General features: G+C 33.6%; 1 protein-coding gene across 1 annotated transcript in view; it reads left to right on the top strand.

Annotated features, from left to right (window-relative positions):
* mTerf3 (mitochondrial transcription termination factor 3) overlaps nucleotides 1-14809 on the top strand; it is a 114317-nt gene extending 99508 nt beyond the window's left edge. The window contains exons 6-8 of the mRNA XM_090385541.1: nucleotides 6442-7360; nucleotides 12066-12156; nucleotides 14532-14809. Of these exons, the coding sequence (XP_090241667.1) occupies nucleotides 6442-7360; nucleotides 12066-12156; nucleotides 14532-14809 (1288 nt within the window). The remainder of the gene's footprint in view (nucleotides 1-6441; nucleotides 7361-12065; nucleotides 12157-14531) is intronic.
* Nucleotides 14810-15153: the final 344 nt, after the last annotated feature.

Raw genomic sequence — 15153 nt, 5'->3', positions numbered from 1 at the left:
TGATGTTGTTATCAGCTTGTTTATTGCATCATATGCCTCTACTAATGCTAATTTATACTTGTAAAGGTTTAGGTTGTGCATGCCTTACTTTAAGTTACATTGCACACCATTGCTTTCCCCCCATACAGTTTTTGAAAGAAGATGGATGGCAGAAAAAAAAAATTTAACTAAAAAAAATCCATAATACAAAATGTAAGAAAAAAAAAATGTAAAAATAGAATGATAGCAGAGTGAAAGAGAGTGTACAAGTGTAATAAATTGTCTCTCTCCTACTGGATAGACTGATAAAAGAAAATTACAATTAAAATACATTTTTTTATCACAATCAGTCATAGTATTTATTTGTTATATGATTGTTGTTAATATGTATTTGTCCCATATAAACTACAATCGAACTTGGTTATAATGAGCATCAAGGGACCGACAAAATTCCCTCGTTATAATCAATACTTGCAATATCAGTGTTAGTGGAGATGGGGAAACCACTGGGGTTGTTAAACAATGAACAATTTATATCAGTAATGAGTTAAATCTACTTCCTATTTTTTTAAATTCTCAATCTTCTTCTTATTTGTCCTCGCCTTCTTTCCACGTTCATATGGGGTTGGCATCTTTCCATTCATCGTCCCAATGTTCCTATTCTAACACTTTTCAACTTCTTCATCTCTAGTTGAACTAACGTCTTTAACCAGACCCGTCCTTTGTTCGGTAGCCATGACACATCTACTTTCCATCAATCACCTTTTGTTTTGGCATAGTTTTTACGACCAGATGCCCTTCCTGACATCAACCCTCACCATTTATCCGGTACTAGGGATTTAAGCTGCCGATCTGTCAAGCCTTACGCAGCTATATAGAAATGGTATCTCTTATACAATGGCGATGTCGCAACTTAATAATTTTACGCAATTTATGCCGAATTTCTAATCCCACTGAACAAGCAGGTGGCACTGCTGCAGTTCTTTTATCTCATGAAGATAGCTGACTCGGTAGAATGACTGTGACCTTGAAAATAACAGTAATAAATAACTCAGCAACACGTGAGTATTTTTACATACAATTTGGTATTCTGAAAACTACCACAAAGCTATCAGGTAGCACAACTATTCTGCTAATAATTCCCAGTGACTGATTATAGTTCCTTAAAAATTTAATGACCTTGAAATTTCCTGTTTTCCTATATCCAAGAATAGTAATGATAGCCATTTTAAAAAAAAGTTCACAGTCAGAAAATGAAACCACCTTTAGGTCCCAGATCCTAGCCTATCACTCACCAACACTTATTTTATCTAAAATATAACTTCTTTTTGAGCAGCACTTCCTAAAACCTTCTTTATTAACTAATTTTAATAGTGCACTAATTTAGCTAGCATACAGCTGGTGCTACCAGCGCCACCATCAGCCATGTTGTTTTTTAAATTCTCAATAACTTGATAAAAAAAAGATAGATTCAAAAAAACAAAAGAAATATTAGAGAGAAAAAAATAATATAAGTATATACCTACATATTATTTGTATTAATAAGCTTGTATAAACTACAGTACACTTAATATTAAACACAATTTATTTGTCTGTAATTTTGAAACCATACATTTAATACTAAACACTATTTATTTCTCTGTAATTAAAAACAATACTGTTTAATAATAAACATGATTGCAATTAGTCTTTATTTATGAATCTTAAAATTGATGTTTATTTTAAAGATTTCACTTTGATATTTCTTAAGTTTCCCCTTAAAATGCTCAATGTGTTAAGTCTCATTACTTGCCTCAGTTCCTTCAAAAAAATCGACTAATGTGTCCATTGCACCTTCAGCTTGTATAACAATATGTCACCTCTAAATAAACTATGAACAGACTCAATTTGGCCACAGCAGCCCTTGTGTCATTAAACCCAATAGCAACAACAACCTTGAGCTTGTGAGATTGTCGGCACTGATTTTAATTCACTTTCAATTATCATATTATCATCTTTACCATCGTCGTTATCGCCTTTGTTGAGCACAGCATCTACAATGTCACTCTCTGTAGGAAGACCACTAGTTAATAAGTTGTCATCGACTCATACAATTAAAACCTACAACGTTGTTACATAGCAACCATTTGTATAATAGTAAGTTGTTTTCTTCATTTCCATCTTCATCTACAATTGAAATTTCATTTGAATTTAATTTTGATTTCTTGAAGCAATTCAATATGGTTGTTGAAGTAATGTTGTTCCACACATCATTTAATAAATTTATAGCACCCAATATCGATATAGACTCTGTAAGTTTCTATTCTCTTTGACTGATCAGATGTAGAACTAGAAATCTTTTATAAAATCCTTTCAAACTCTTGATTACACCTATGTCCATTGGTTGTAAAATTGATGTTGCATTGGGAGGCAGAAACACTAGCTTAATGTTGGACAAATTTTGAATCTGGGGATGTGCAGGACAGTTATCAACTAACAATAAAATATTTTTCTTCTTTTTCGATAGCTCCTTATTCCAATCATTTACGTATTGCCGAAAAATATCCGAAGTCATCCAAGCTATCTTGTTTGCAGTGTAATCCACAGGAAGTTTCCTTACATTTTTGAAACACCGAGGTTTTAATGATTTTCCGGTAACAAACAGTTTCTTTTTTTATCAATTCCTGTCATATTTGCACATACGAGCACCGTCAAGTGAGCCTTTTTGATTTTTTTCCACCAACACATTTTTCCCCTTTGAATTTAAATGTATTGTCAGGTGTCAAATTATAAAAAAAAGTCCTGTTTCTTTGGCATTGTAGATGTCTTCGTCATTGAAATCTTTCCTGATTTCTGGTCAATCCATTCATTTGCCATTATTGGATCTGCAGATTGAAATTCTCCACTGATTTTTGCGTAAACAGTGTTATGTCGGTTTTTAAATTGATCCAGCCAACCATTGTTACACACAAAATCGTTATGTCCAAATTGTTTAGCAAATTTTTCTGCTTGAGCCTTCAAGGTTTAGATTGTCTTTTGAAAATCCAGCACTTCTTTGTGTAGTGAACCATTGCTTCATCAATGTTTGTAACCTCACACTTTATATATATATATATATATATTTTTTTTTTTCGGTTATGTTCTTTTCCAGTGCCAATATGTAAACATCTTTATTCTTCCACAATGTCAGTACACTTGAAGAGGACAAAGAAAACTTTTTACATACTTCAACATTTTTTGCACCATGTTCTAATCTAACTCACGAATAATTTTGACTTTTTTGTGAATCGAGAGACACTTTCTTTTGTAAATAGACATTTTTCCCAAGGAAGGGTTCGTTTCTAACTGATTTTACTTTAAAATGATAAGTGATCTGCATACAAAGTTCTTAGAAGTCCGAAATGCATACAAAGTTCTTAGAAGTCCCAAAATAAATTTATGATTCTGTGAATACAAGACAATCTGTAAATAGGGTAATGCGACAAGCGGAACACCAATGCACTATTGTATAATCCCCTTCCCCAGAAGGGCAAGGTCATAAACTGGCCACTAATCTGATGCAGGTGGTCATAAAGCTAAGCTGCCCTTTTGATTTTCATCTATTCTAAGAATTGGGTTTTTTCGACTACCCGAGCAATTAAGAATACAGTAAACCCCCGCTATTCGCGGTATCTGTATTCGCGGTTTCGCGTATTCGCGATCGCCGATAAAAATGAAACCTGAAAAAATGTGAATTTTAAAGCGCCGTGAATATTTTCCGCCATAAAAAACATGGGCGTGGCTAAAATTATCTTTCCCGGTCAAAACAGCGCTCGGTGGATGGGGGGAGAGGGGTGAAAAAAATCGCGAGTGTGGATGTTTCTTCCTAATCCTTGTTCAGTATGTATTATGCGTTTGTCATGGAAGGTTTCGTTGTTTGCTTTTAATTTATATGCTTATAAATTGAATAAATTGATATGCTTACAAAAATGATAAATCTACCGTTTTGCAGTGTAAAACAGACTTTTTCGAGTGTGTTAACGGAAGAAAGTGACTTTATTGTGGACAAGTTCTTTCTAACCCGTACAAAAATATGGCTACGAATAACAAGAGAAATGTGGAAATATCAAAGAAGGTGATGACATTAGCGAATAAAATTGAGTTATTAGACAAAATTTCTAATGGTGAAAGTGTCTCCTCAGTGGCAAAACGTTATAAAATCAATGAGTCAATGGTACGATCAATCAAGAAATCAGAAGAAAAAATTCGCCGTAGTGTCCGTGAAAACGCGCTAATTGCTTCGAAATGCCCTGTAACTTGTGATGTTAATTAGAAAAAATGGAAAAAGCTTTAAATCTGTGGATAGAAGACCGAACTCAAAATAAAATTCCGTTAAGTTCACTCATCATTCGTGAAAAAGCAAAACTCCTTCAACAACACTTTAGCGAAACTGGTGATAGCACTGGCAGGATAAGTTTTTTAGCTAGCAAAGGCGCTGGTTTGAAAGATTTGTTTGAAATTTCTAATAAATATTACATTTAATATTAAAATTGTTTCTTATTTTCATTTCGATGCCATATGCTTGCATTTCACTATGTACTGTCTATGTACATAGTCATATTATGAAGGTACATATAATACATACATAGACAAAATTTTAGACTAGTTTTTCTTATATATTTCATACTTTGGAACGGAACCTCTTTATTACTATGGGAGCCATAACTCAGTATTCGCGTTTTCGGGATTCGCGACATTTCTCAGGAACGTAACCCCCGCGAATAGCGGGGTTTACTGTATTTGCATAGTTACCAAAATTTGTTCAGTATATCCTGTAGTGCACTCATTATAACAGTGAGCGATTGTATGGGAATATGCATAAATTAAAATCATTATGGCTTTTTGCTCATTACAGCCATGATCTTGTTATTTCTGTGCTCGTTTTAACTAAGTTCAACTGTATATTATTTATAACAGTTATTTTTAAAATAGCAAGGAAGACTACTTTTACTTTATATATTTTTCTTTAGATTTTGCTAGTTTTAAAATTTCTTCTCCTTCTGAAGATTTTATAAAGTTTTTAAATTCTGAACAGGACATGTTAATTTTTTTACACCTAAACAAATTTGTCAATTTGTCAAATTTTTACACCTAAACAAATTTTTAGAAGCTAAACAAATTTGTCAATTTGTTTAGCTTCTAAATTTTCTAATAAAAGAGTTTCTCTCTTTCCGTCAAGCAGCTTTTATTAAGCTGAAAACACTTTCTGATGGAGCATTTGAAATGTGGAATGCTTAATATGGAACTTACAATTTGAGACAAATATTTGCCTCTGGAAATTTTGAGAAAAATTGCACCCATGTTTTATCAACATGCATTTTCTTTTCTTCATTACTAAGTGATGAACAAAATGCCTTTAGACTTAAAATTTCTTCAAAAAGCAAATCTAAGAACATTTTTGATGTATTAATGCAATTTGAGAATTAGTAGAAATATTCAATTTCTACTAATTCTCAAATTGCATTAAATGTTGGTGGATTAGATAATTTTAAATGTTGTAGTTTTTTTTTTTAATTTATTGTCATTAAAATCAAACCACTTTTCTAGATATAATACCTTTTTGATGAAAATTTGAAACATCTAATTTGAATCGCTTAATTTCTTGATTTCAAAATTACTTCACTTTAACAATTCAAAAAAAGGAAAATTCATTTGAGAATTATTACTAAAATAATGTATGGCATAGATAAATTAATACATCCTGAACTGGATATCATCATTCCTCTTTTTCTTGGTGATTCTCTTCTACTTCTCTCTCTCAGTAATTCATAAAATTTTTTTTTTTTTTGGCTGGTGCAGCATAAGCTTCAGGTTTCCTTGCACCATATGGCTAATAATAGTAATTTAAAACAACAAAGAGAAAAAAGATTTCTCAATTCTCATTTTTCTCTTGTTATTAGAATTAATTAAAATTATGTAAAATCAATAAATTAACAGTTGTTTCCTCTTTTATTGGGACAAATGATGGTATTATAGGGAAGCAGGACTTGAAGTTCTAAATTGCGAAAATCCCAGCCATATCGGGACAGTTGGCTCCCCTGGTAGTGTTCATTCTATAATTAAAAAGTTTTTGTACATTGTGTTTTTTCTACAAATTTTCAAAATTCCATGAAGTAACTGGCAAAGAACCTTGCAATTCAATATGGTTGTTGAAGTAAGGGTCAGTTCCTAGTATAAAACTCACTGTCCCGAGTCCACACATGTTTAGCATACTCACTGCTTAAAGGGTTAAGTGAAATGCTCATTTAATATCAAAGAATAATACTGTTTAATGTCACACAGAATGTTTTATTTCATATTTAAATTTTGATTTTGTGAATTGACCTTTTGAATATTAATTTGTAAATCTCAGAGTTAAAATAGTTAATTTTTGTTGTGCTGGTTGAAAGATAGCCTATTAATTTATACTCTTTCATGACATTAAATTTTGTTTGTCCCTTTTAGTATTTTACCAGTGGAAGAAACTATAATTAAACATAAAACTAATGAACAACAGTATCTTCTCAGCATTCAACGTGCAACTCATTCTGAATCACTGCACTCCTCTAAAGAAACAACATCCAGTTTGTCCCAGCAAGATGTTGATGAACAAGTAAAGCCACATATTCTCTCAGAAACTGGCTCCACAGAAGTTAAGAGTGAATCAGAAGAATTCACAAGAGAATGTAACAATCAACAGGAAATATTAGAATCATCTTTTACCAAAGTTGATGCCAAAAATAGTGAGACATCATGCAATGTTAAAGAAGAGTTTGTGTTAACAGTTACCAATGACAGTTTTAAACCAACCCATATTAATTTAGTGAAGGATGAAACACTACCTGCTATCTTTGAAAATCCAAGTTGCCCACTATCTCCAGGAATAACTGAGTTTTTGGATACTGTAGCTCCAGCTCCTCCACAATCTTTTACACTTGCAGCATATGCTAACAAATCAGAAACACTTCAGAAGCTGATAGATTTAGGTGTAAACTTGTTTGAGATTGAAAAGAAACCTGGTGTTGCAAAATACATTTTGCAACTTGATTTTGAAAAAGATATTAAAGAACATATACTATTCCTTCATCGTGTTGGTGTGTCAACTGATGAACTAGGTCACTACTTGACAAAAAATCCTTTAATATTCAAAGAAAATTTAGATGATCTCCAAGTTCGCATAAACTACTTAGAGTCAAAAAGGTTCAGTGAAAGTGCTATTTCAAGAATTGTTACAGCAGCCCCACATTTCCTTCAGTATACTGTGAAAGAAGTTGATAAAAGGCTAGGCTACTTTCAGAAACAATTTTGCTTATCTGGAGATGAAATTAGGCTGTTGATGACAAAAGCACCAAAAGTTGTTTTGAATAAATTTCAGCATATTCGGGTAAATGTTCATTTTTTGTCTTTTATATAAATTTGTGAAATTTGGTTTTGTTTTATTTTGGTGTGTGTGTGTGTGTGTGTTAGGGGGGAAAGAAATTTATTAATGTATTAACATCACAACATGTACTTTAGTCAAGGCTTAATAAAACCTTTAAGCCTTGACTAAAAGGGACCTCCATAGCCAGGTGGGAAGGAGCAGCAGTGCGTACCACACGGTTCTTGATTAGACCGGGGTTCGAGCCCGTCACCACCAAATATGGAGGATGTGGAAAGGTCAGGGAATGACCACCGCATATCCCGGAGCAATATGGCCTTAGTTGCTAATGCTCCTAAAAACCAAATAACAACAAAAACAACAACAGCCTTGACTAAAGTAACATCAGTAATAAATTTCTGATTTTGAAAAAGTATATTTTAACTGTAATAAATTTATGATTTATCACCATATTCTCATGTAGATTGTTTTGATAGTAAAAATAGTTATTCCTCTTTTTTTTTACTTTATTTTGCTGCAATAAGATATCTACATTTTGTAACAGTTTCTGTGTGAGGTGCTAGTTTCTACTCTAATGTTACAGAAATTGAAAGGTATGCAAGAATTTTTTCTGTGTATTAAAACTGATTTGTTGTACCACTATGCAGTTCCACATGTTACCCATCGGTAATAGTATGCATTGATTATTTCAATAATCGAATGATTGCCATAATCAATTACTTCGATAGCAAAATAGTTGAGTATGAAATTGAAAAAAAAAAATCCAAAGAATGGAATGAAACTAATGTTTCATCCCCCCCCCCCCCCCGTGTTTTTCCCAGCATCAGCCTCATTTCTAACTACACTTTTCCATTTGATTATTAAAAATCCATAATTGAACATCTATCTGCCATCTGCCATATTAAATTATTTCATTATGCTCATCACTACCTTACATGATGGAATTTCATTTCACCAGCCCATGAAAGTGATATTGGAATGCAATTATGTTGGATTTTAAGTTTAAGTTCTGAAAAATAATTATTAATAAATTACATTATAAACATCATAAAAGTGTAGTTATTCCTCTACATTTTTTGCATCTGAATTGAAATGAGGTTTATTCAAATAAACATGCTATATTTTACTTTAAATTGCAAAAGATTATACAGAATTACTGTTTAGACATTTATCCTAACCTTGCCTAAGCAAATCCACTCTCTGGTGCAGATTAGCATTAGCAGAGGCATATGATGCAAGAAAGCAAGCTTAAACAGCATCAGCCAAAAAAAAAAAAAAACTTCCCGTGTCACCCATCCATTTGCTTCAAGTTTGTCCAGTTCTTCCTTGAACTTATTTACAACTATCTTTCTTCAGTTTGAATTTATGCCCCCCCCCTCAGGTGCATAATCTGAACAAGATGAAGAATCCTCATCAGCACTAAGCTTGCTCAAACCATTCAAGGCATTATACACCTTAATCATATCACCTCACAAGTGGCTAGTTTCCAGACACTGCAATTTGCAGAACTTAAGTCTTCCTTGGTAAGAGCATCCCTTTGTTCCCCTTTTCTGTACTCGTTCCAACAGTTGTACATTCATTCTAAAATGAGTCCTCCAGACCTATATGCAGTACTCAAGGTTTTGCCTGACCATTGTCTTATGCAAAAGGATAATCACCTCCTTATTCCTGCTAGCAAAATTCCTGTTTATCATTGACAAGATCCCTTGAGCTGCTCTGAAAACTTCATATCTGACTACACTATTACCCCGTCTTTTTTTCATTCTCCACTACCCTGAGTGTAGTACAGTTGGTACATTACTCTGGGGTTACTGCTACCCATATGTGGTACTTTGCATTTGTCAGTGTTAAACTTCAGGTAACTAACTGCTCTTTAAACCATTTCATTGCTGTAGTTTTTACATCACCAGCTGCGTGAAATGCCTAACTTTCACAGTTTTTTTTCCAAGAGAAATTATAAATGTGGTAATCAAAAACAGAAATATTTTGGAAGTAAGACATCTGGATACCAACCTTTTAATAAGATCCATCATAAGGGATGCAGATACACTCTCCTTGTCATAAGAGTGCATTGTGAAACAATGCAGTACTGGCACTTGACATGTTTGTATGCATGACCTTTATTGTGGCATGAATATAGTATTTTGGAATGGTATTCAGCAGTTATCATGGTACCATTTGGTACAAACTGTATGAGTAATGTTCTTGGTGGTCAAACAAAAAGTGGAACTTGTGGCATTCCTTGGTTCAGCATGATTCATTTCTGGCAATAGTCTGTTTCAGGATTTCACTCCCTATGTTTGATAGTGAATGAGATCTTACAAGCGGAGATCTATGCACACACGTCTTCTTATATGTAAGGCATTTGGACATGTGCATGATTTTGATATTGCAAGTTGTTGTGTGTAATATACAAAGCACCACAGTGATTATGGTGTATATCATTTTCACTATCTGAGATAGTGAAAATGATATACACCATAATCATTGTGGATAGTGAGATAGTGGGGCAAAGACAACTTAGTTGATTTCAACCCTTCTAAAACTCAGTCTTGTCTTATATCTCGCAAAAAGGATTCTTCTGCTCCTATGCTTATCTTTAGTGACACTCCGATTTCTAGGCAAAATGATATATCTCTTGGGGATTACCCTGACTTCTAATCTCTCTTGGCACAAGCACATTACAAATATTGCTTCCTCTGCATCTAAAAAACTTGGTTTTCTCTTGGCGTTAGTTTTCTTCCAAACAGCTGCTCACTCTGTATAAATCGCAAATCCGCCCTGCCATGGAATATTGTTCCCACATCTGGGGTGGTGCCCCCAAAACCTCTCTCAGGCTTCTTGATTCCATTCAGAAGAGGGCAGTTAGGTTAATTAATGATTCATCTCTAACAGAGTCTCTCCACTCGCTTTCTCATAGACGTACTGTTTCTGCTGCATGTCTCTTCTACAGATACTTCCATGGGCACTGTTTTTCTGAATTGGCTTCTATAATTCCTGCTCTCTCTTTCAAAACAGTCCTAACACATGCCGCCACCAGCCAACATCCATTTACTGTCCAACTTCAAACCCACAGAACCAACTTTTCATCTTCCTCATTTATTCATTCAACTGCCGTTTTCTGGAACAACCTTCCTTCATAAGTATTTCCTGAAAATTAGTCTACAGAAGTTCAAGTCCAATGTCAACAAATATCCTCTTTCGTCTTCTAAACCTCCAACCCAAGCACGGTACTAAGTACTATAGGTTCTAATACCTCTCGTGTTTGGGGTTCACATAAAAAAAAAAAAAAAAAAAGTAACATATCTTCTCTCAGCTGTACTTTGATTTTCTACAAGATGAAGCACATCAGAATAACTTTGTTTAGATGACTGTTACTGTACTGTATAATACCCTTATTCAGGGTTTTTTCTGGCTGCTGCAACAGGCATTGATAGAAATTTCTGTTTCTCCTTTAACCATTTTGAATTGCATTCCAGTCTTGACCGGTGAGCAAGGATTCAGCAAAATAAATTAAATCATGACTCACTCAAGAGGCGATTGCCCAGAACTACTATTTTGCTATTTATCCGAGTTGTGGATCCTCCTTGTCCTGTTGCTGTTCAGTTCTGCAGCCTACAGCAACTCATAGTATCTGCAAGGTCACACTTTGCTAACTGATACCCAAAGCAGAAGATAACCGTGACACATTGGAATTTGCTTTGATGAATAATTCCATATCATTACTTTTTCTGTTATATATTTATTTAAATGTACTGTAATTACTAAAAATAGAAATTATAGGTATTTCATTGTTTTATGTGCAGATGTCTTTTATACATCCCTCTTCCAAACATTTACTTCTGTTTACCAGTAAATTTTTTTTTTTTTTTTTAGAATAAAAAGCTCTGCTCTTATTAACTGCTAACAGAAGTAAGAAACATCTCGTATAATAATTTCTTTTGCCAAATCAGTAACAACTCTTAGAGGATTGTTGAAAAAAATGAATAAGGGCTCATTGCTCTCACCCTTGTTGAAGGACGTTTATATGAAATTAAAATTATAGGGTAATTGATACAACTCCATATAAAAATTTGAGCTTAAATTATGAGATTTATTGAATACCAATTAATTTCTAATTACACTTAATCTTTAATAAGTAAATGAAGTAGGCGTTCTACTCAAACACTCTTGTTAAAACAATGACAGTGTTTTGGAGCTCATTATCAAATTTTGAAAGTGTCTGCTGTGTATTGCAAAGCTATTGGTTACCTCAATGTCCTGGGTTAGACTCCAATAAATTGATATTGTTTAAATATAAAATGCGAAATTTTTCAAAACCATTGCTAGTTTTCAATTTTTTTTTTTTAGAATAAATGTTCCCGCAGGTTACAGAATTTGTTTGTAAATGGCAGAGGGTATATATATCTTTATCATGAAAAACAGTAATAATGCCATCCTGAAATGAAATGACAGGTTATGAAAACAGCATAAAAGCATTATTAGGTGCAAAACTGTAATTCTTTGCTGTATTAAAAATTAGTTGCTTGCAATATCTGCATATCTGTTGGCAATATGATCATTCGAAAATGACTTGTACCAATTTTAGGTCTATAAATCTGATTTGCTTGCTTTGAAGTAACATTATTTCTTTTAGTAGAAAATAGTAAGTTTGTTAATAAAAATAACTATTCTCTCATAACACAAGTGCTGACATTTTCTTATCTTGCAGGAAGCAACATTTTCTGTAACAGAAGTGATGGGATTTTCACAAAATGAAATAAAGCTTTTATTACTTGGAAAGCCAAAAATCTGGTTAATCAGTAAGTAAATTTCGGCTGAATTAAACTACCTCAACTTTTAAGAATTTCTTTTCAAAGAAATCATACAATTTTATGCATCTTGTAAGCAGTGGTGTGTGTGCGAGGGGTTATTTTTCCGTCCATTTTTATATATGCGCATGAACAGTGTTCATGCAGAGTGCATATTTTGGCAAACTTTTGTACAGACCAGCGAACCTCATAGATATTTTTTGCTAAAGTTAGCTAGTCGGACCTCTCTTTAATGAACTTCCGTATAGTGAATTTTTCTATGTAGCAAACTTTTTTGATTTCACCCTGGTCATTACATTGGAAATAGTTTCCATATAATGAAGAAAATTTCCATATAACGAACTAATTTAGAGAGACCTGGGTACGCATTGTTCGCATCTCTGGCCTTTAGACAATAGAGCTGATGCTGTAGAAAGCACAAATTAAGAATTAATCACTTTAGCTTTTAATAGCTAAAGACTAATTCTTAACAGCATTCCAAAATTTAGTGTTGCTCATAAAGCATTTACTATACCGAGAAGTTGCGTTGGGAAACTGCTATCTATGTGTCCACAGCCATTGGCAAAGATTAAGGAATATTCCCGACACAGACGTTGGCTCTGGCCAACCTGTTTTCTATTGCAAGCACCCAATATATTAGAGAATGAGAGAGTGATTTTCCTTTATCCCAGTAGAATGTGAAAATTTTTCTGGATAATCAAGTTTAAATACAATCTGTCTTCAGTATAAAAAAAAAAAAAAAAAAAAAATTGTATATTATTTTTATGCGTATACTGTATATTCTTTTACAGCTTTAATAATTGCTTGAGGGATGTCTTTCTTCCACTGAAAGATTCTGTATTTTCTCCAAACCCATAAATTGCTTTTAAAATTATCAAATTATTTGATGTTATTGCTGTTAACCAATTTTTCTTGCAGTTCAGCCCATCTAGTAGCAATCTAAAAAGCATTAAATGTTTCAGTGGTGCATATCAATTCATCACATTGTGATTGTCGTAATCTGCAGTTTCTGATTTAGCTTAGTATTTAATGATGAAACTATTTCCTACTCTGTCAAGAAGTGATAACCTGAATCATTTTAGAAGCAGCTTACATTTATCTCATTGTTCATGACTCTAGCTTTCTGCATTGTTCTCAGAAATGTCCCAAGAATTTATTAGAGATAATTAAATTGTATAGACTATTTAAATAATGTGTATATATATATCACAAAAAAACTTTTGTGACAAAAAAAAGTGAAAAAATCCAAGTAGGATGGGTAAATTATCCATGCCACTTCTATACAGCATCAAAACTTTCTGTTTTTGTTTTTTTAAAGTGAAGTTTTATCCATTCCGGGTATTGTTTGTAATGCTGAGTGAAATCAGGAGAAAAAAAATTTCTGATGTGTGACATGTTGGATAACCAGAATTCTGTGATTTGCAGGTCTCATGAATCAACTTGACTATGAAATCTCTTCCTTCCTTGGCTTTTTCTTTATCACTAATTCACAATGATCTAGGCTTCTTTTACATTGTCCTCTGTAATGAAGGCTGTTTGCCAGTCTAATGCTATTGAGGTAATCCTTTGTTCACCTGCAAAAAAAAATTCTGTACCTACAACCGAAACAGGCTACCTCTACCCAAGAGGACCTGGTAAGTCCAACTTTTTTGTCAGCCTCATGCTATTGAGGCTGACAAAAAAGTTTAGGATAATTTAGGGCCTGTTCACAAACTGGCCCTGTATGATACAGCATTGCCATGACGATATTTATAGGACCCATTTCTGCAGTAATGCCACAGCAGTGCAGGAAGTGCTCTCTCTCTCTCTCCATCTCCAAATACGCCTGTCAAAATCAAATCTTGTGGAGCAAGATTTGTTCCTTCATAGTATTTTCTGACACTTTTCTAGTCCATGAATGTCAGGCACATCACTCCAAATGCCCTTTACACATTTGTGCCCAGTGTCACAGGATATGCAGCTCCCTGTGAAAGGCACAAACTATGGTTAGTCAGGCATTTCATGAATTTAAGGCAGTCCTTTTTTCATCAAGGTATCAGCTATGGCCTTCCACCTTTGAATAACACTTCAAGTTGGATTTTGGGGGGGTTCAGAAGAGTTGCACGTACAGAAAGGCTACCAGTGTGGCATACAACTATCCCACATTGAAAATCCACAACTCACTGCTGCTGCACAGAGACCTACAAGACTTATACTGATGTGCACTTCTGGCACAGTATTCCCAAAATTTGAAATTGAAATAATTCCCAGAACAAGTAAGCTCTTTACCTTACTTGTTCTGAGAATTTCCTTGCATTACAAGTAGTGTAATGCAAGGAAATTATCTATTACTTTTATATAAAATTAATAATTTTTAAATATTTCAGATCATTCCAATCGTATTGAAAGGTTTGACTTCGTCCACAACATAATGAAGATACCTCACGAACAAATAGCTAACTTTCCTGGTGTTCTGCTTACACGTCAGCATATATTGAAACAGCGACACCTCTATTTAGAACATCTTGGAAAAGCACAGTATAATCCTACATTGCCTTGTTATGTTTCTCTCAAAGCTCTAGTCACTGGGAATGATTCTGTCTTTTGTGAAAGTGTTACCAGAACCTCTGTGATGCATTTCAACCGTTTTTTGCAATCACTCTGATGTATCTGTATTCCATTGTGTATATGTATGTAAAATAAACTTTTTTTTTTTTAAATATAAGTCCTAATGTTGAATGGTTTTATGTTCTTAAATAAATAACAGAGAAATATACTACTACAGGTGACTTACAAAACATGTTAATTCTGGCAGAAGGATAATTTTTTTAGAGCAGTTGCTTATAAAATGAATTTCATTAGCACCTAATTACTACTCATTTCCCCAAAATTGTTTGGACCACTGGTTGTTATGAAAGTGAGTCAAATGAAAACCTTTTTTTTATTTTTACCAGAACTAGTACTTTATTTTTTAATATTTCCACCACAGTTAAGCACATCTGTTTGATG

Source organism: Mastigoproctus giganteus, chromosome 11 (genome assembly GCF_048544385.1).
Source record: "Mastigoproctus giganteus isolate SK-2022 chromosome 11, ASM4854438v1, whole genome shotgun sequence".
NCBI classification, from domain to species: Eukaryota; Metazoa; Arthropoda; class Arachnida; order Uropygi; family Thelyphonidae; genus Mastigoproctus; species Mastigoproctus giganteus.
This window is presented reverse-complemented; position numbering and strand designations above follow the sequence as displayed.